The sequence below is a fragment of the Bacillus rossius genome, assembly GCF_032445375.1.
Source record: "Bacillus rossius redtenbacheri isolate Brsri chromosome 4 unlocalized genomic scaffold, Brsri_v3 Brsri_v3_scf4_2, whole genome shotgun sequence".
NCBI classification, from domain to species: domain Eukaryota; kingdom Metazoa; phylum Arthropoda; class Insecta; order Phasmatodea; family Bacillidae; genus Bacillus; species Bacillus rossius.
The window spans coordinates 34,486,311-34,507,256 of NW_026962011.1; the positions used below are offsets into that span (position 1 = coordinate 34,486,311).

At 45.0% G+C, this 20,946-nt stretch overlaps 1 protein-coding gene across 1 annotated transcript in view; it reads right to left on the minus strand.

Moving 5' to 3' along the window:
- Positions 1-3,507: 3,507 nt before the first annotated feature.
- LOC134541828 (dynein beta chain, ciliary-like) overlaps positions 3,508-20,946 on the minus strand; it is a 113,366-nt gene continuing 95,927 nt past the window's right edge. Inside the window, exons 44-50 of the mRNA XM_063385523.1 lie at positions 16,749-20,925; positions 15,830-16,041; positions 10,236-10,442; positions 7,826-8,008; positions 5,894-6,067; positions 4,654-4,802; positions 3,508-3,914 (exon numbers count right to left, since the gene is read on the minus strand). Of these exons, the coding sequence (XP_063241593.1) occupies positions 3,620-3,914; positions 4,654-4,802; positions 5,894-6,067; positions 7,826-8,008; positions 10,236-10,442; positions 15,830-16,041; positions 16,749-20,925 (5,397 nt within the window). The 3' untranslated portion in view covers positions 3,508-3,619. The remainder of the gene's footprint in view (positions 3,915-4,653; positions 4,803-5,893; positions 6,068-7,825; positions 8,009-10,235; positions 10,443-15,829; positions 16,042-16,748; positions 20,926-20,946) is intronic.

The window sequence follows — 20,946 nt, forward strand, 5'->3', positions numbered from 1 at the left end:
TCTTCTCGCAAGGAACAATATCCCCTTGGATTTAGACGAGCTGAGATCCCTGCTGCGCACCAACTTTGAGAGACTCGGAATTCCCATCGATTTCGAGGAAATTAAAAAGCAAGCTGCAATGACCTATGGTCGTTTCGTGTTCGACCACACAAAGCCTTTTTATGAATATAAATTGGTTAAAAGACAATGAGGCATGCAGCAGACCAGCTTACCACAAACACGAACATGGACGTGACCAGCAATACCGAGGAGAGACAAAGAAGAAGAAGAGAAGAGGATACGGAGATTTTAAGATTGGACACCATTTTAAAAGAATTTTAGAACAAAACGAAAATACTGGATGTTTTAAGCGAAGACTTGAGATATTTTTAAGGATGCTCATCAAGATCCAGAGGATTTTTATTATCTCAGACCAAAATTTTATATATGGACAAAATTTTACTGAACTGACAAAAGAAGAAGGAACGAGAACGGAAAGCAAGGGAACAAGGAAGCAGGTGATGGAGTGGGCTGAAGAGTCAGCAGGAAGGAGAGGAGTGGTAAAGGACAGTAGTCACAGAAGGCAAAGACAGAAAACCCAGAAAGGCAGTGGGATCGGTGCCCTTGCATGTTCATTGCCCCGTGTACTGGCAACCGTCCCTGAGCAATGGCATGCAAGAGATCCCACACGGAGTGACTGAAGTGTTTTAACATCAGCCGTTGTGTTTTAAATCTGCATGGATGCATCGGACAATATATATTATAAAACTGACAAAGCTATATTCTGGCTGCAGGCACGGCGGCTCAAACAGAATGGATAAGTTGTTTCTGGTTGAGGCAAACGAATGGTGTTTAACCATTCAAAACCATGGCATATGAACATCTGAGGCCAATCATCCTGATGCCATTAAGACCAGGTGACATCAGGATGGAAAGAAGAAAAGCTAGTGCTCCTGGAATACCCTCACGGGTTCAGTCCTAGGAGGTGGAGGTGGTGAGGCTAGGCCGGGCTTCGGCCCGAAACAACTTGCACCCATCACGGGGGAAGGATCGGTCGCCATTATTATTTTTTGCACTCGTCGGGTTCGAACCGAGGACTCCGAGCTCCATGTCGTAAATGTATGTTTTTTAATAATTTTTATTAAAATTTTATTAATTGAATTTTTTTATAAATTTTAAATTTTTTTCCATTAAAATCGGATAATAAATAAAAAATTTTAAGATGGCGGCCGTAACGAAAATTGCAACGGTGACGACTTAATCCAAGATGGCGGTCATGGTATCCTTATTCCTAGAAATGGCTTACCGGAGGCTTTAGACATGGATGCTTAAGCCATTTTTAGGAATTTGGGTTCTTTCTAGGGCAAAACGACTTTTGAGGATTTTCGAAATCCTAATTTTTGAATTGTGGAATTTTTTGAGAATTTTTGGCGGAATTTTTTTCCATAGAAATGGAAATTTTGGCGATTTTTGAGGAATTTTGGGCAAATTTTGACTAGTTTTGAGGGTCAAAGGTCAATGTCCTACTTTTCCCGTTACGCTGTGTCCCGTTACACTCATCCAAGATGGCCGCCATGACGTCATAATTCAATATGGCGGAAAACACCACAGACACCACACCCTGAACCCTTGTCCCAGCTCCGGCTATCCTATACTACTTATGAAGTAAACAACTAATATTAATTTTATTCATTACCCATTTTCTTTCTCTTTCAGTGAAGACAGCGAGAGCAAAATGGAAGAACCTTTGCGCTTTATTCGCCAAAGAATTGCGAGAGTTAGAAATCCCAAAAAGTGGAAGTGGTGGCAATACAAATACGTGGAGCTTTTCTTCTCGACTGATGTTTTTAAGATGTCATTGTTAGCTCTAGTTGTCCTAGAAACGATAACCTTCGTGTTTCTAAATAAGCAACAACACAAGACAGCAATGATGCTTCACAATCTTCTGAAACAAATGTGACCAACAATTATGAAACATTAGAACAGCAAAGTGAGTCTTTTGCCATTCCAGCAGATGTCATACCCGAAACGTCAACTTTGAGTGTTTCACAGGAAACTGAGTACAATGTTTTAAAGAAAAGAAGGGAAGTTAGAAAACGGAAACAAACTTTATCACAGATCACAGCAAAGATGTAAGGAAGATGAGTTAATTGAAATAGAAAAAAAATGGCTCTTCTCGAAAAAGAGATCAACACCACAGAAGATCCGGATCTGAACTTCTTCAAGAGTTTATTGTCATACATGGACTGTAACAATGGCTTACAAAAGCTTCGAGTACGTGCGGCAATACAATAAATCGTTACCCGAGAGTTTGAGGCAACACAGAGCCTAGGTCCTTTACCACTTAATCAACTTGCAGGAAGCTACTTGTCTTCTCCCGCCACGCGGGATTCATCCGAGAGTCACCCTGTCACCATGTCACTGCGTCATTTAATGCTCCATCAACGGAATCTTTGGATACTCAACAGGAAAATTTGACGTTTCTCACTACTCGTAATTTTTCGCAAGTGTAAAATATACATCTATGAAAATACCATTGAATGTTTATAATTGTGTGATAATATTGTTAGTGAAAATTAGGCAGGGATAGTGTATACCATTTGTACTGTTTCAATATTAATAACATTAAAATTACTTATAAAAACCCTGTGAAAAGGCTCTTTAATACCAATATCATCATATTTATGACAGCAATATTACAATATATAATAGTGACAATAAAATTTGTCTTACCTGCATGTAATTACTAGTCGTTGTTCAGCAGAGATTGTTTCTCTGAAGTTTGTTGTCACATGATGAAAAACTTTTGCACTTTGAAAAAAAGTAAATTAAACAATTCTTTGCTCATCCGCAAGTAATTATAAAACTTGTCACTGTGGTTCCTAAGCTCCTAATAAACCCTAACAAATTCACCGTCCGTTGTTCTTTGTACATTATAATCATGAATCCACTCTCTATGATTCCTATTTAGTAGTTTCGCTTTCAAAAGAGAATTTTCGGACAGCAAAATTCTGCGAGATGCTTTTTAAAGTGACATTTTGATGTGCATGTTTTCAGTTTTCGCGCCAGACTGGAGGAGGATGCAAGCTGTAAACAGCCTGGCGGTGCGGTCAGGCTGCATCCAGCCACTACCCGCCAACCTCCACCCTCTACCCTCCTATCTAACCTCCTGCTGTGTTCGGTGCGGCCTCTGCTTTAAACATTAAAATAAAGAAACTTTAATGGTGCTTTATTTCGATGTAATTCATCAATTTCTTTATGGCCATACATAACTAACAGTTTGTAACAGTAGATATTAAGTATCTATATTTCGTTTATGACCGTCATTCCCTATCAGGAAAAAATATGTACAAAAAACATAACACACTGCCACAAGACTACTTGTTTACATACTACTAATTTTTGTTTGCAGTTAAAACAATCAAGCTCCTACATAATCAAGATAACACTATTAGACATTCCACGCAAGTGCACTTTAAGTCTATCAGTAATCACTAATCATAAAATGATAAAATAATCTTTGGCGTGTTTAATTATGATCTATGTATTAAAAGACATATTTTCTACAGTGGGAAAAAGTAACTTTTAGGAGATGACAGTTACAAAATGCTTTGAAAGACGTCTGAGCGACGGCAGCGGGCTATATCTGGAGCAGCAGGGCGACCCCGGCCAGGATCCACTTGGAGGCAGGGTCGCGCGTGCGCAGGTTCAAGGTCCACACGTAGGTGGGGCCCCGCATGCGCGTCTTGTACAGCGGGCAGCCGTACATGTTGCGCTTGTCCTCCCGCTCCTGGGTGGTGGCGCGCACGAACACCAGCGGCATCGCCGGGTACAGGTCCTTGAGCAGGGAGTCGGTCAGCGTGCCGCCCTTCTCGTCCCAGCGCGCGCCCTCGATGAACAGGCCGTGCACGTAGGCCCCGTCGCGCGGCGCCGAGCTGCAAGCAGCCACCCCAAGTTCTTTGTCGAGATCAGAAGAGCTACGAACATTCATCCCAAGGAATAACATTCATCAGCCCCGCACGTCTCGGCTCCCTGCTCGCCCTGTGCTCCGTGCTCCGGTGGGTTCCCTCAGGGATCTCCTGTTCCCGCCACCCAGGGGCGTAGCCAGGAGGGGGGGGTTTAGGAGTTCAACCCCCCCCCCCTCCCTTTAGCTCCAAATCTTTAATTAGTTTCTTATTCATCACTCAAACAAATTTCATATTGAAATTAATAAAAATTTTACCATTACAATATTTTAATGTAAGTACCGAAAACTGCTAAAATTGCACTATTTTACACCTTAAAATCCAAATTTTCCCGGGGGAAAGACCCCCGGACCCCCTGCTTTAATACGGCTGGCTACGCCACTGCCGCCACCCACTGATCCACTCCTTGCCTGGCTCGCGTGGACAGAGACAACCATGTCACCCTCCAGCGGACAACTGAAGCAATTTTTCTCAAATCACTGAACCCTGTAGAACACTCTTAAAACGTTATTTATTAATTTATTCGACTTTGGGGCCGGGGGGAGGAACCCTGTACCAACGCAGTGTGCAAACAAAAACAGGTTGACTTAATTAAATTAATGTAGGATTTGGCTTGTTTTACTAAGTGTCCGTGCACAAGGGACTTACTGTTTAATTCTCCGTCCCTGTAATTGCCACCACAACCCAGCACTCAAAGAGTGTTACTCACGTGATCTCATCCCTCTGCTTGCGCACGACCTCACATATGATGCACATTCGGTCGAGCGGCCACTCGTTCTTGCGCGCGGTCACTTGCATGACGGCGGTGATGAACGACTGTGGGTTGAAGAACCCGGACAGCCACACGGCCCCCGGCATCTGGCAGGGCAGCACGCATGCGCACTCGCTTCAACACACTGCCACTGTCTCAGCGTGAACCTCGTCAACATTCACGTTGAATAAGGAGAGCAGATAGTTTTCAGAAATGTCAAATTCTTTATATCTGTAACAATTTCATTTCAATTAAATATTTAAATATTTCTCATACATTAATATCAAAATACTTAAACATAATTAAATGATTTACTAAAATATAAAAAATTGTAAAATTAAAAAAAAAATTTTAAATTGAAAGATTTAGGTAACGTCCAAATGACACATATGCCAACAGGACCTTCAGTACTATAGAGGGTTTCAAACCACTTGGTACCAACTCAGTGTACATAAATTTGAGTCATGCCACGGGGTTGGGATCGAACCTGCAAACCTGCCCACCCCAGAACAAAGCGTTAGCAAACCCTGTCAATGAGAACCCAAGTGATGATTTTAATTACGATGACATGTACATGCTCCCCTTTTTTTTCTGTTAGTGAAATCTGTGATTTATTAATATAATGCTCATTTGCTTGTATTTATGCTCTCTTATAAATCAAAAAGACATGTATCATAAAATGGAGTGAATAGAAACAGTCTGCTAAAAGAATCTTTATCAATGGACTCATTTAATTATATTTTCAAATTTTGAATGTTAATTACCATTAATATTTAGAGTAATAATTTTTACTGAAGAATTTAATTTTATTTTAAGGTTCTTTTAGCGGAATGTTTCTATTCAGGACGCTGTTTCTATTCACCATAAGTTAAGTTTATGGTATATAAGGAAAAAAAAGGAAAGGGAGTGTATATTTATTACTGATGCTAAACTGATTTGTTATAATTATAAATTCAGTGAAAGATCTTTGGCACGTTACTAACCATGGCCATGCCGGATCTGCGATTCGATTGGATTATCAAATGCCAATAGATTTTTAACCTGAATAGCAAAGAAATATTGAAATACGGTACAGCAAGTACTAGATGTAATAAGCTGATCTATGAGAGGGAGGGTGACTCTCCAGGAAACAGGGGACACTGGACAGTAAGGATGAACTGAGGTCGCAGTGGCCGGAAAGGTGGCGAGGCAGACTCACGACGAAGTCGGACGTCCAGGTCTCGAACTCCTTGATGCGCAGAATGAGGTTGATGATCCAGGGCCCGAGGCTGAGCAGCGAGGGGTAGGCGCGCGCCGACCAGCTGTCCGGCACGGAGTTGAGGAACAGGGAGTCCTGCAGCTGCTCCATGTCAGCCGTGATGGTCAGCTCCCCCTGCGACACGGGCCCCTCTCCTCACCGCTCTGTGTCCTTCCACTATACACACCACCACGACTAGAGACCGGAAAAATTCGCGGTTTCAATGGCCTTCAGGATAGACTGCACATTTCCCTGTACACTCGGCCAAATAACACCAGTTCATTGGCTGCTGACTTGTAAGTCGTCTCAGCTGGTTTTGTCTGTGATTCGATCCTTCTTTGGTTGGAGGTTTATAATTGGTTGAGATTCGTCCAGATGAACAGCAAGCCAATAGCAAAATCATCTAAAAGGTATATGTATTTGACTTCTAGCTTATCGCCGAATGAATCCGCGAATTTTTTCCGGTCTCTAACCATGACTATTGTTGTTCTCTCAAAAATATCTTCGACGATATTTATCAAGTGTAACTAATGGGTAGGGCCATGCATATTTCGCGAAAAGATTCCGAGACTATAGTTATAAGCTAAAATGCTGTAGCACCGTCTGCGTTTCGTGATCGGTTGAATTTCTTTCAGGCACATGTCGATTGATACAACACCAATCAGAGTAATTCCGTGCGAAAGCAAACGCGTCTTGAGTGGCTCAATCAAAAAAAAAAAGGCAACGACTTCTCTCGATAGACGGCCGCCAATCACAAGGAAGAAACCACTGGTGTGGGTTTACCATTTTTGCAGTCTTAATAGGCGTTCAGATTTATTCGCGAAAAATGCCTGCCCCTACTCATCCATCCTCATAGTCAGTTGGCACTGTAGGAGCAGCCGTCTGTTCATGGTACAGGGGCAGGATTCAGCTGTTGTGTTCTCCAATACAAGGTAAGGCCTCGGACAGGTAATGCTCGACACTCGTGTTTATTCAATTTCAAACCTCCAGCTGCACCGACTCTGCCTGTTTCTTCCACCCCGACTTTGAAAGAAGGAACAGGGAAATTTACAAAACCTGTTATCTGTAAGCAGAGGAGATAGGTTCAGTCAGTAGCTCAAGACTAGGGGTGTTTGCTTGTACTAGCTTTAAATCCAGCCAGGACACAAATGCCTCGACACGTAAAGGCTACTCAAGGAGCCTCCGAGATTTCGGCGGCACAGGTACAGCCATGGGCGTAGTTTCCTGGGGGGAAAGGAAAAGGGGGTCCGCGGTCCCCCTCGAATAATAAGTTCCTTACCGTGGACGCACAATAATGGAGATGGATAAACGTAATAAATTCACCAAAATAATGTTTTAGGGGAATGTTTTTAAACATTATATTTTGCCGCTTATTGCATGCCTAATTAGATGACTTGTGACCGTTATTCGACACGAAAAACACTTGGGCTGCACACTGTGCCCCCTCCATGAGGCGGCGACTGGCAATCAGGAAGGGCCACACACAACTCTGGCCCCGTGGGAACCGTGGAGGAGTGAGGACTGACGCGTGACCCCTGAACAGATGCAGCAGCCTTGAAGTGAGGCAGCCATGAGAGCCTGATACCTCTGGGAGAGCACATCCGGAGCAGTGGAGCAAGCATGCGTTACACAGAGGCCATCTCAAACATCATCGGAATGCATTTATAAAATAATATTTACTTTATAGATACATTCAAATTAAAAGTAAAATACTTTGTACATATAACACGCTACCCCTATAGTCCAAAATTATTTGCAAATAGTACTGTAGCTATTATAACTAAAGAAAAATTTGTGTTGTGCTTTATTCTTAAATGTGAATGATTATATAAATTTTAATGTTCGCCTTTTTAATTTGACATAAACTTTGGTGAGAGCCAAACTGCAGCCCACCTTCAAGCCCAACTCGAGCTCGCGCAGGGACCGTCTCATCTCCGTCGTCAGGAAGTTGAGGCGCTCGCACTCCTGGAACGCCACGATGACGAAGGGCGTCTTCTCCTCCGCCCGGGCCATGATCTCCGGCATGTTGAAGGGGTCGGGCAGCTTCTCCAGGATCTCGTCCAGCACCTGCTTCACCTGCCCACAGAGACCAGCCCTGGCACCGAGTGGCGAGCTTGTTCGCCTCGACGTTGCGCGAGGCAGCCTCAACAGGCAAGCCCGGCATCTACTGCGCGAGCTATGTTGGGATACACCATGTTCTAAGAGCAGCAAACAGAGACGTAAGCCACGATGTCGGAACAGAAACCGTGTCCAGTACGGAAGTAGATTGTTGCAGGATATGACTTACGAAATTGTCTAAGATAATGAACGTACGCATGTCTGCACGTATGACGCTTGTATACTTCGAGCGCTTAAATATGTTGATTAGTCTGACATGCGAGAGGCCGTGAAAGTGGACGCGGGCGGGAGGCGAGTGAAAGACAGGCTCGCCCCGACGCCGTGGGCGCTGCCTTGCGCACCTCGACACGCGGCCTAGCAGTCGTCCGAGGCAGCAAGATCAGTTGTCGTCAGCAGAACCGTCAGGCAGCCCGGGAAGTTCGCCGCGCCAGTCAGCGGGCATGGCATCCTGGCGCGGCGCCCTGCCAGGCAGTCCGGCTTCCAAGAACGGAGCTGTTGGATCCGGGTCCACAAACACGGGTCGGTTTCCGCTGACGGTGAGGTTCGGTCCACCAGACCCACCACCTACTCCCGGACTAGAGGTCTGCGAGTGGAAGCCACGTCTCGGGGAGACGTGAAGGCAGCCGTGAAGCAGTCCCATGCCCCGAAGGCGTCGAGCGGACCCGGTGCACTTCCTTCTCAACAATATTTTTACTAGACAAACTATTGCACGACTTACTTTTTTTTATTCTGTCAGGCAAAGGTGTTAATGAAGCATCTAAGCTTTGTTGTCGACGAGGCCTTACACATCCGCAACTGCACGGAGATGTATCTAAGCATGGACGCCTCTGTTATATCAATGGACGTGGACCCGACTGCAGGAGACTATCTCTACAATGTGACGTCGCTCATGTGCGAGACGAGACTCGAATTGTCCCTTAAAAGTTACCTCAGTCCTGACTGACCTGGCCCGCTCTGAGCTCGTACAAGCTTCCTTACGCGAAGAACCTACTGTTAAGCCTCTCACATGCCTGGCACCATTATTCGTCGACACACTGTAAAGAACATCTTTCTCATTTACAGTGAAAATGCCACATATCTCAAATTGGTAGATACACGCAGAGATTGATCACCCTCATGACCGACATAGATATGGTTTTAGTTTCAAAAAGCCCGCTGCTCGAGACAGGTACCGAGGATTATAAGAAATTTATTAAAATTATTAAATTAAGAATACAGAAGTAAAAGGTCAGTGATGCAAAATGATGAAGTCCTCGGGTGCTAAGAGTGACCTGCCTCGCAGGATGACTACAGATTTGGTTCAGATATACCCTTCCCGTCCTCGCTGATGAAGGATATTAAATTTAATATTTTTGGCTTGTACAAAAACTTTCATATTAATATCCTTAGTTATTAATTTACTGTTTGAAACTGTTCCACTTCAGAAGCTCTCAGACGTCCTTCTAGCAAGTTTGGCTCGGCCCTCGTTAGAATATTAATAATTGCATAAAAAGGCAACTTGGCAAGTATGTATTGAGATCTGTGGATGGAAACAAATTACAATATTATTAATTAATAGTCATGGAAACGCTCAATGGATCTAAAAGTGTCTGCTCACCCCCTCTTCTGGGCTGGTGCCAAGCTATTCAAAAATACAAGCACCTGCGACTCACATCACGATGCGCACGTAGACAGAGCAAGGAAGGTTGGGGGTAAGGGGGGAGATGGTGGCATATCGGGCTTAAGTGGACGCAGCCCTGAACGATATCTGCTAATTACGCACATTTACAGAACAGAAATAGCTGAATAACTAAAAAAATAAAAATTTCATCCTTTCATTAATTTTACTTTACTTTTCATGACTGTGGAAATATCTGTTTATAAACTAGTGTTTTTTTTGTATTTAATTATTATTTTTTAAATAAAAATATTTTGAAACTGTGGCATGATTTTTAAGTTGGTTGTAAAAACGTTCGAAAAAGATAGCAGATGAGTCCATAAAAGATTTCTAAACAAAACCATGTCAAATCCGGGTATTTATCTGTTAAATTACAGAAAACTACTGTTTAGTTTCATGTGAGACTCTGCCCAGCCAAGGCAGCTTAAATAATAACCCTGTAGAACACTCTTAAAACGTTACTTATTAATTTGTTCGACTTTTGACGCTGTTCACTAAGGTCCCGCGGCAGCACGAGGAAGGACTTACCTTCTCTTCTCGCGTGACGGTGACCGCCCCCGTGGCACCGGCGTCTCGCGGCTGCATCTCGAACACGGTGCGGAACAAGCGCTCCGAGGTCGTCGTGAGGAACCCGATCTCTGCGTTCGGGTGGAGGCCGTACAGCACCGGGGACTCCGACGGCAGGTTGTCCGAGATGTAGTTGTGGTAGCCTTTGTAGTCGAGGTTTGGAGGTGCCTGTGGTACAGATACATCACTATCAGAGATCAGAGCCATTTTAGCAATAAACCTAAATAAGTTATTATAAACATTAAGCAAACCATTCTAACTTACTTACTTACTTATACGAAAAAAGTACATACTTTTGCAGTAGGTAGTGACGACAGTCGTCGTGCCTCCCGGGTTCAGAGGCCGTACCTGGCCACCGACGGGGGCCTGAGGTAGTGTGTTTCCCCAGTGCTACATCGGTGAAGTTCGACGGCCAGGGACGCACCCGCGTGCGCCCTAGCATGCCAGTGAGGTTTTCTCTGTGTAATTGTAATTCTGTGTGTATATATTTTCAAACGATCACAGTTCTTAAAAGTATGTAAATAACTTAATTTATTTATTAATTCTTGTGTAAATTCGTTGCTGATTAATGTCTCGTTTAAGTTGTATAAATAATCTTGAACTTTTTCTGAAGGGTTTCGCCGTGTTAATATGTAACCACAGCCTGGCGCGCCGCGGGACGGGACCTCTCCCACGCCGGCCGATTTCCCCTCCCCTCCCTGCGGCCCGCGGGCGGGCGGGAAGAGTCAGTCGTGTCCTGGTCTCGAGCGGAGACCGACGTGTACGCCGCTCCGCGAGGCGCGTACCTTGCGCTCGTGGCTAGTCGTTCGTTCAGTTCACAGATTGCCGCGGCAGCTGAGCTGCCTCCGCGAACCATCAACGTGCTTGATTTACGAGTTTTCGGGAGACGTGTCCAACTGAGAGTTTCGGGAACGCGAACGTGTTATTACAGGTTTCTGAACCTTCGCCGCCTTAAGGGACATTACGTAACGGGCCGCGTACGTACAGCGCTTCGTCACCGTGTCATCTCTAACGGGGTCAGTTTTGCATTGAGAACTTTTCGATTCGTGTTGAAACGTATTCGTGAACAGTACGGTCTTCAGGGAGTCCGGGTCGCCGCGGGTAGGGCGCTTGTTCCGCGATGGTTCCGCCAGGCTGCGGCAGGCTTTAAGACGTTAATAAAAATAGGCTCGTGAAATCGTCAATGCCGTGTTCTCCTTGCGACAGCCTACCAACATTCTTCTCCACCTCACTCTCCCTCCAGGTCCCGCATGTCCCGGTCCCGGCCACGTCGGCCTGGACCCACATCTCTCCGACGAGAGCAGTACGGGCATAACAGGACAATTACTTGAACAGGAAATCAGGGGCCTAAAGCCGAGGGACATCATTAGTGTATATATATTAATTTCAGGTCTTTTCAATAAACTTAATATAGATAACTGGCCAGAAATTCATCACTCTGCGCATGCGTCATTCCACCTCACTGACGCTACTTCCGTCGTCGAACCAGCAACGGGTGTGGATTCATTATGAAAGTTGTTTATTTCACCTGTTGTACCATAGGGTCTTTCAAAAAAAAATGACAAAACATTTTTTTTGGAACGTTTCTCGTATAAGGCCAGGCTTCACTCATTATGTTGAATTTCTAATTGTTTGTTAGTTCCAGATCTTCCCAAAGAAATAACTTGTTTCCGAAATGAGACAACAGAAGCAAGTTTGTACACGTTCACTCAGCTGTGAGAACACAGTCTATGAACATCTTGACAATAATTAGTTGGGCGAAAAATTTAATTCATGAATATTTGTCTGATATTTTTCTAACATAAAACACATAATGTGAAGTTATATGCTATTATAGTATTGACATCTGTAGAAATTCAATAACACAGAAAAGCAAGAAGCCATGATGGGAGACCATAAGGATGAAATGCCCAGTTCAGCTGGGACGAGCCATATGTGTGGGGGATCCTTGAGAGTGATAGTCTTTTTCCTGTACTCTGCACATGAGGCCATCATTGGCTCACAATTAGCTATCAAAAGTTTTAAACAAAGATATTGAAAACATTCAATAGTGTGGTGTTTATAATTAATACTCCAAAAAATATATGTTTTGGTTAAAATAACTGACTGATAGGTAATAATATCATTTGGCCATTTTTAAATGTACTAAGCAATGAAATATCAAGCACTTGGACACACAAAGCAGGAGCATAGGAATAATTTTATTTTGGTGGGGGGGGGGGGTAAGGATAGTCTACTTTGCTTGCTGTTTGCTTTCAAATGGAAATAATAGATTTTTATAGGTTTTCCTTAGGATTTTGGGGGAGGGGTATATTTACTCAGCGTTCGCCCCTGGTACAAAGTGCTATGAGCTTAAAGCCATCCACCGTGACAAACAAGAGCCGTTTACTGTAAGTATACGGCTCACTATAACATGCCCCAAGTTATGATAACCAAATTGTTCTGTACTATCATGAGCATACAATAAAAACAGATATTTAATGGGATTGGGCACCTTGTGTTATGATTAACATGATCTAGTGATAATTAGTACCACAATAAAATAAACACAACATTTATTTTTAAAGAATACTCGACAAGAATAATGTACATCAACACAGATTTCTCGAATATGTCCGAAAGAAAACAAATTATGTCCAAATCTATGTTCAGTTACGTTGGGCACATGTTTATTAATTTTCAAAAATCTATTTAATATTTGCCTCCAGCTAGTCAGACACGAGACTCGGACTCCTAGGACTACTGGACCTGTGTGCAACAGTTTGATTAATTGTTTGTTGTTTCTAATAAAATTACTGGAAACATGTCAATGCTAATTACGTGCGTGATTTTAATAGTGTTCACTGTGATGGAGCTATCGATTCACGGCGCAAACGTCTCTAAATGATGGTGCAGCCAGCCATACCTGAGTCGTGGTACAAGGGAATTTCTCAACCTTATAATTCGCGGCAAAGTTGTCGCCGCGCGCTGCCTTCATTTGCTGACATCCGGAGTGATTCGTTCTCGCGTTTAACTACACCTTTGTAGTTAAACACGATGCTGAGGCATTCCTAAAAATGGAGTTCTGTAGGTGGGAAGGGATTGCAGAACTAGAAGGGAAGTGGGAGACTTTGAAAGCATATTGGAGCGAATGGTGGAGTGCTTCGTACCCCAAAGGAGGATAGGAAAGTGAGGCGACCCACCCTACTATGGACGGGAGGTAAAGGTGTTAAAGAGAAAGTGCAGGAGGCTCCATGCAAGAGCCAAGAAGCGAGGTGGGGAGGGGCTAAATGCAGAAATGAAGGAGCTGGTGAAGGAACTGGGAAAGAAAACTAGGGAAGCAAGGGATGCGTACATGGAAAGGTTGATGGAGAAAGGGGGCAGGGAAATTGGGCAGATCTGTACCAATATGTTAGGAGAGTAAAGGGGGAGAAGGGACTACTGGTAATAAAGGGGAGAGAAGAGCAAGAGTGTGTGAGTGACCTTGAAAGGCTCGTTTGTTTCAGGAGCAATACTTATCGGTTTTTGTAAATGGTGGAGTATGGTGTGGAGCACAAGGGGAGAAGTCAGGGGGAGAGGGAGGGTTGGAAATACAGAGGGATGATGTATTAAGGGAGTTGAGGAGGCTGAATGTGAAGAAGGCGGCTGGGCCAGATGGGATAGGAAACATGCACCTCAAGCTGGGAGGGAAGGTGATAGGGAAGTACCTGCAAGTACTGTATGCGCAGTCACTGGAGGAGGGACAGCTGCCGAGGCAGTGGAAAGAGGCTGTGGTGGTGCCCCTCTATAAAGGGAGTGGAAACAAGGCACACCCGGCAAACTATAGGCCGGTCAGCTTGACGTCGAACGTAGGCAAGGTAATGGAGAGGCTGCTAGTGAGGTACATAGTAGAAAGGGTGGAGGAAAGGGACTGGATGGATGAGAGGCATAGTTTCTGGAGGGGTTACTCCTGTGAAACGCAGATGGCGGGGCTGCTGGAGGACTTGGTGGAGGCAGTGGATGAGGGAAAGCAGGTATACGCAATTTTTATAGATTTTGAGAAGGTATTTGACAGGGTGCCGCACAGGAGGGTGATGGGAAAGGTGGAGGGGTTGATATAGGACAAGAGGGTGGTAAATTGGATAGGGGACTTCTTGAGGGACAGGATCCAGCGAGTGAGAGTGGGTAAGGAATGGTCAGAAGAGGGAAATGTGACGTTAGGGGTACCACAAGGAAGTGTCATGGGACCCCTGCTATTCTGATCATGATGAATGATGTAGGGGAGGAGTTGAAAAGTAGGCTGCGGTTGTTTGCGGACGATTGTGTGCTCTATTAAACTGTGGGGGAAGGGGCACACCTGGCAGAGGACTTGGAGAAACAGGAATGCTGGTCGAGAGAAAATGAAATGGGAATAAACGTAGGGAAAACAAAGGTGGTGAGGTTCACGAGGAAGAGAAGGGTGGAGGGAAAAGTGTACTACTGGAAGGGACAGGTGATCCAGGAAGCTGAGGATTATAAGTACCTGGGAGTGATCCTGCAGAGCGACTTGGGGTGGGGAAAGCAGGTCAAGAAGGTGGTGAAGAAGGGCAGGAGGGGGTTGGGGCTGCTAAGCAGGACACTGAAAGGGACAGGTAGGAATGTAAAGGAAAAGGCGTATGCGACATTGGTAAGGCCAGTGTTGGAATATGCCGCGGCGGTGTGGGACCCCTATGTGGAGAAAGAAATTGAGTTGAAGAGGGTGCAGCGCAAGGCAGCGAGATGGGTGACAAATGTGTGGAGGAGAAGGGAAGGCGAAGGCAGGATGGGGGAAACACACAGACCATCGGTGATGATGAAGGGCTGGGGTGGGACACGCTGCAAAAAAGGAGGAAAGTAGAAAGGCTAGTGAGAATGCATAAAGCAATTCGGGGGGGGGGGGGGGGGGGCTGGGGAAAGCTGGGAGCTAAAGTGAACAGAGGACTGTATCGAGGAAGGAGGGATCATGAGTGGAAGATTCAGAGGGAATGGAGACGGACAGAGAGAGGAAGGCAGGTATTCCTTGTGAGGACGGGGTGAGAGTAGAACGAGCTTGAGGGGAGGACACTGGATGTGGGAGGGGGGAAGGACTTATGAAGGAGGCTCCAGATGTTGGAGGAGTGAGGGTAGTTTGGGGGTGGAAACTCCTTGCCATCGGGCGGATGCCCAATTGCAGGTGTATTATTATTATTATTATTATTATAACTTCAAACATCCTAATTCCCCACGGGAATTATCGCCGAAATCACACCATATTCCCAGCATCAGAAGCACTTATTTTCTTAATATTTTAAATTTCATATTGTCAGTATTATCCGACCAAACCAAACGTACACGCTAGGCGTCATTATTACAATCGACCAATTATAATGTTATTGTTTCGAACCACTGCCAAATGTTGTTGATTTCATGCGTCGTTATGGCAACTTTCGAGGCCGCTGACGCTCACGCCAAACAAAATACTGTCGAAAGTCCGGAAACGAAACGGAACAAAACAAAACAAAACAAATGAGCATCAAAAACAGTTGCAGTGAACCCGTGAATACAGTAATATTACACAACACGGTCCACATCCAGCGCACCTGGAAGCCCGGCGCTAGCGGCAGGTCTCCGTCCAGCAGCGCGGGAATCAGGTACACCTCGAGGTAGGTGCGGCACAGCCGGCGGTCCCAGTCGTCCGTGATGTGGCCTCCGTACATGATCTCCCCGAACAGGTAGCGCAAGTCCTCCCACGGCACCCGCGTGCTGCTCTCCAGGTAGTTGTACAGCACGTTCACGCAGATCGTCAGGTCACCTACGCACGCCAAAATGTCGCACACAAGGGCCCAGAAGCCAACAAGTGGTTTGTGACTGGCCACGAAAGCCTAAAAGTCATAAGTCCAGTTACAATCCCAGTCCGAACATTGTGACTTCCATACACACTTACTCTAAAAAAAAAAGCCATGGTCTATTCCTTTTCCATTTGTCATTGTGTGTGACTGTCTCCAATGACCTCACTGTTTGATTTGCAAGCATTGCAGCCCAGAGTAAAGAGAGTGTAGTCGTATCGAAAACAACTCTTTTGAAATCAACCCCTGGAGAAAACTCCGGCCCAAAGCCACATGTCATTCAGCTATTATCAGTTTGTGCGCCCCCAAAAATGAATGATTTGACTTGCAAAAACCACAGGTTAAACAACAGCATGAAATTACTAACTACTTGAGCATTTCTTGCGACCCCAAATAGTGCACTCTCACTTGTACCAACCACCATTCCTGTCAATTGTACAATTGTAACACAGATAAATAAAATTTCACTTAAGATGTATAGTGCTGAAAGGTTTTGTAAAATATACAAGCTATTCAGGTAGTAAATTTAGTGTTATAATATTGACAAACTAAAACAAATCCTTGGTGAGTTATTACATTGTCTATACTTTTTTTAGCTTATTCAATTTATCACTATATTTAAGATTCCTTGTTTGATTGAGACACACATTGATTCGATAATTAAAAAACTCACCCATATTGAAGGGATAGTTCCTGTTCCATCCCTGAGGGCCGAACTTTCTACGTTCAGCGATGACAGCATGGAAATAGCAGAGAGCAAACAGAATGGCCTTGAATTCTGCTTCCTTTGAGCTCATTTCCAGAGTCTCCTGGGTGAAGTTATCCAGAGCCTTGTGCAAGTTGGCCTGCATGCCGGTAGGGGGCTCGTTAGTTATCTTGATGGAGCTCTCCAGGATTCCTTGCGGTATGATGTGAAATGCAGGGTCGGGCGAAGATTCGGCGCTTATGAACAAGCGGTAGTTATCGTGGCCTATCTCACTGCAGTGCTCCATTTTCTTCTCCAGTTCGGGCAACCATCTCTTCACCAGGTGAATGTTCTGCAGAATGACCCAGTGCCCCTCTGTGGCTGCAGTTTCCATGGCCTGCTCTGCGACCACCTCTTGGCCTTGGCCAAGGGACACGTTGTGAAAGTTGTGCTGGTCCATTGTGAAGCCCAGTTTCTTGCCAAGAGCTTCCACGTCTTTCAGTGGGTCCACACCAGGAGAAAGAATGAAAAATACAGGAGTCGCCGGACTCATTTCCTCGTAAGATTTGGCAAACTCTACTGTCCTTGCAGATGTGTACTTATTTCCCAGTTTTTCATTTATGAACTCAGTGATTGCATATGTCATCCTGTCTGGTCGAAGCGCTCTCATTATGCAAAGCTTTTGCAGGCTTGTCTTGTTTCTCCATTCTCCTGGCAATTTTTCTTTTTCTGGGGTTTCCGAGTCAACCACCTTCTGCCATCGCCTGGCAGCACCCTCGATGTCACGATCTAGATTTTTTAAGTCATCTGTTAGAGACAAACTTTTTACACCGCCCCATCCAACGTTTGGAATGAAGTCCACAGGACTTGTAACGTTCGGGGTCACAGGAAATCTTAAAAGGAAATCCAGATCGGCATATTCAATTTCTTTATTTATGAGCAGAATTTGAAATGCCATCTGTGCCATAAAAATTAACTTATCACTTTCGAACAAGCCACGGCTGGTGTACATAAAAACTGAAAATGTAATGCTGTCGAGCAGGTTTATCACTCTCTGCTTCAGATCCTCATTCTCGTCAGCAGTTACCAATGCTTTCTGGAAAACAGTGCCAAAGGCTTTCAGCGAGAACTGGTAAATGGGATTGATCTTGTGTAGATCGTTGAGTATGAAGTACAACAGTGATGCTCTGGTAGCAGCGACTCTGTATCGTTCTCGTGCTGCGTCGATCTCCACGCCCATGATTTTTGCTTCGGCCACTTTCACTTCAATGTCCGCTGCCGTCTTCTTCGTGGTCTCCAAGTTCTCGACCAACTGCACGTCGCCAAGAATGTTCTCCCCAGCGGCCGCCAACCTTTGCAACAGGTTGTCCTCCAGCTCCTTTAACGTGATCTTGAAGTCGTTCTGCTGCTTCGTGAGCTCCGACTTTTTGCTCTCCAAATCCGGCCGCTCTACCTTCACCACTTCTGCCAGCAACTGGTCCTCCAGCCCGTCCCTCGTCACCGTGAAGTTGATGAGAGTCGTCTGAGCCTGCATCTCGGGCTTGTAGTGAGGATTTGCCAGTTTCGTCTGGAGGATCAGGCGGAATTTTGGATTGAAATGAACTTCCTTTTCCCCCATCTTAACAGCTGTTCCTTTCTTGATGAGCGTACGTCCAAGAAGTGGATCCAGGACGGCATCGATCGCCTCACCGATGTTTTCCAGCAGTACTACGTCTCCATCAGATACAGCTGATTCGATTACATCTAAATATCTTTTCTGTCCTGGTCTCACTACTTTCAGATCACTACCATACATATTCTTGATCCACTTTATTCCTTGCAGTTGTGGATCTATAATTAAAGGCCAGCGAGTAGAGCTGATTAAGATGATTGCATTTTCTGAAGACATTCGATCAGTAGGAAGACCATCATTGTTCCATTGAGCAATTATGGCATCATCAGCCAGAAGATTCAAAACATCTAGATTTTCAGTCATTTCAATGGGTTGTGTTAGATTCTTCATGAATGGCAACCAATGCTTATTAACCAAATCTTCTCTGAACTGTTTAGTGAAGCAACCCACATAAGAAAGAAAAGCTGTTGCAAAAAGAATATCACCTGGAAGTGTAATGAAAGAGTTCTGATAATCTAGAATGTTTTGAGACCATCGAACATTTTCAGATGCTAAACCATTTACAAGGCGATTGGCTAGGTCGATGGATCGAGCAGTAGCATCAGCTTGCTGTTGTGATTTTTCTTTTTCTGCCGCTGCAGCTTCATACCGTTTAGTCAGTGTGTCAAGCTGCTCTTCCAGGGAACGTATTCTCTCTCCCAACACCAGAAGTTTTGCCCGAGCAGCGTTAAGTGTTTCCGTTGCTTGCTTTAATGCTATTTGTTTTGGTTCGATTATAACCCATGTGTCGTAATAGCTAATTATATTCCTGACCCATGCACACAACCCTGCTGCAGCTTTCGAAGCTTTAGATACAGCATCTGGGTTAAACAGAGGATCTTTAATATATTCCTGAACAGCTTTGTATACATTTGGGTGGATATTATTTTTATCATAGTCCCTAAGAGATTGAAGAAATGAGTCAACTTTTCCCATCAAGCGTTTGCCTTCTTTCCAGCTCCTATCTCTTGGAACTTTGCCACCCGGAGCCATCAACACAATGACCGCCTCCACTACTTTCATTACGGGTCCAACAAGAGTGGGAAATGACTTAAGTTCAGACAGATTTTCCTTATCAAGTGTGTCCAGAGCAGCTAAAGCATTATTAAGAGCTGGCATGGCTAGTTCTAAATCTGCCGCACATACTTTCTGTTGCGCGCTCACATCTTCCTCTATCACCTTCACCTTCTCCTCTTCTTCTGCTGCTACTGATTTTTCATCTGTCACTTTTTTTGTTTCAGTTTCCACCTCCTTTATAAGTATATCCGCCGCCTCTTGTTTTTGTGCTATAACAACTTCTTGATCAGCAAGTGTGAGTTTCAAATCATCAACCTGTTCTGAAGTACTGCGAAGCCTTTCTAAGCCTTGTTGCAAACGCTCTATTTTATAATTCAAATCGTTTGCCCGTTTGGTGAGCAAGTTTCCGAACAAACCTATTTGTTCTAAAAACGACTTGGGTGTCGTGTAGTTGTAGCGTTTTTCCATCAGGAGGTAAACTTGAGACATTTTATTAACAGAAGTATGAACGTAAGACATGAACAGCGAGACGGACGTCACAATATCTTTTGGTAGGACCTCTATCTCTCCTAAAAACCGAGCAGAGACAGATTCAAGTGCATTCTGCGGCCACTCATGGAACCAGTCGATAGCAGAGCAGCTGACGACAGCCGGGAACTGACGACTGCGAATGCGAAGCGTGGGGCCAACAGGGGAAAAACAGAGCACTACTTTGAGTTGCCTGCGAACCCGGTCAATGAAAAACTTCCAGCAGTTCTCCTTATTGTCGACAAAGCCAGCCATCTTCACCTCAGTGCGCAGCGCAGTCACTATGTTGTCCACTTCCTCCTCCGCAAACATGTCTGGTATCTCGCCCGTTGACAACAGGTCGTTGATTAGCACCAGGAACCTCTCTTCTGCGACCTGTGCGTCGGTCATGAGGAACACGTTACCCTGTCCTTTGATACCCGCCTTCAGATACAATTGTGCCAGGTCGACCTTCAGGTCCACGGTAGAGTAGCCCTTTCGGAGCTGGATCTGGAAGACGTCGAGCGTGCAGATAAAGGCCGCGAGACGCGACAGCGACTGCTTGCCACTGCCGCCCACTCCGATGAGGAGAGCGTTGCCACGAGGAGACTCCAGGATGCGCGTGATGCGGCACACGTGTTCGATGGCATCTTCGAAGAGCACTAGGTTCATGGCAGCCACACTGTCGTTGTAAAGTGCCAGCGCCTCCACCAGGAGGCCCTCCAAGCGCTTCATGTCACTGATGGGCATGTATTTGCTTTGGTCCATTGACTCTGTATAGTGGTAGAAGATTAGAGGCTGCATGAACACCTCCTCCTCATTCAGTTCTTCGAAACCTTTCTTCACAATCTCTGCCACCACCTTTTCGAATGTTTCTATGTCTGTCGTGTCAATCAGCTTGTCTCCGTACACACGTGTTGCTTCGTGCATCCACAGGCGGATCAAATCGCTCGGATTCGGAACGCAAGCTGCATCGGCAAACAGCATACCCTTAAAAATACAAAAAATAAG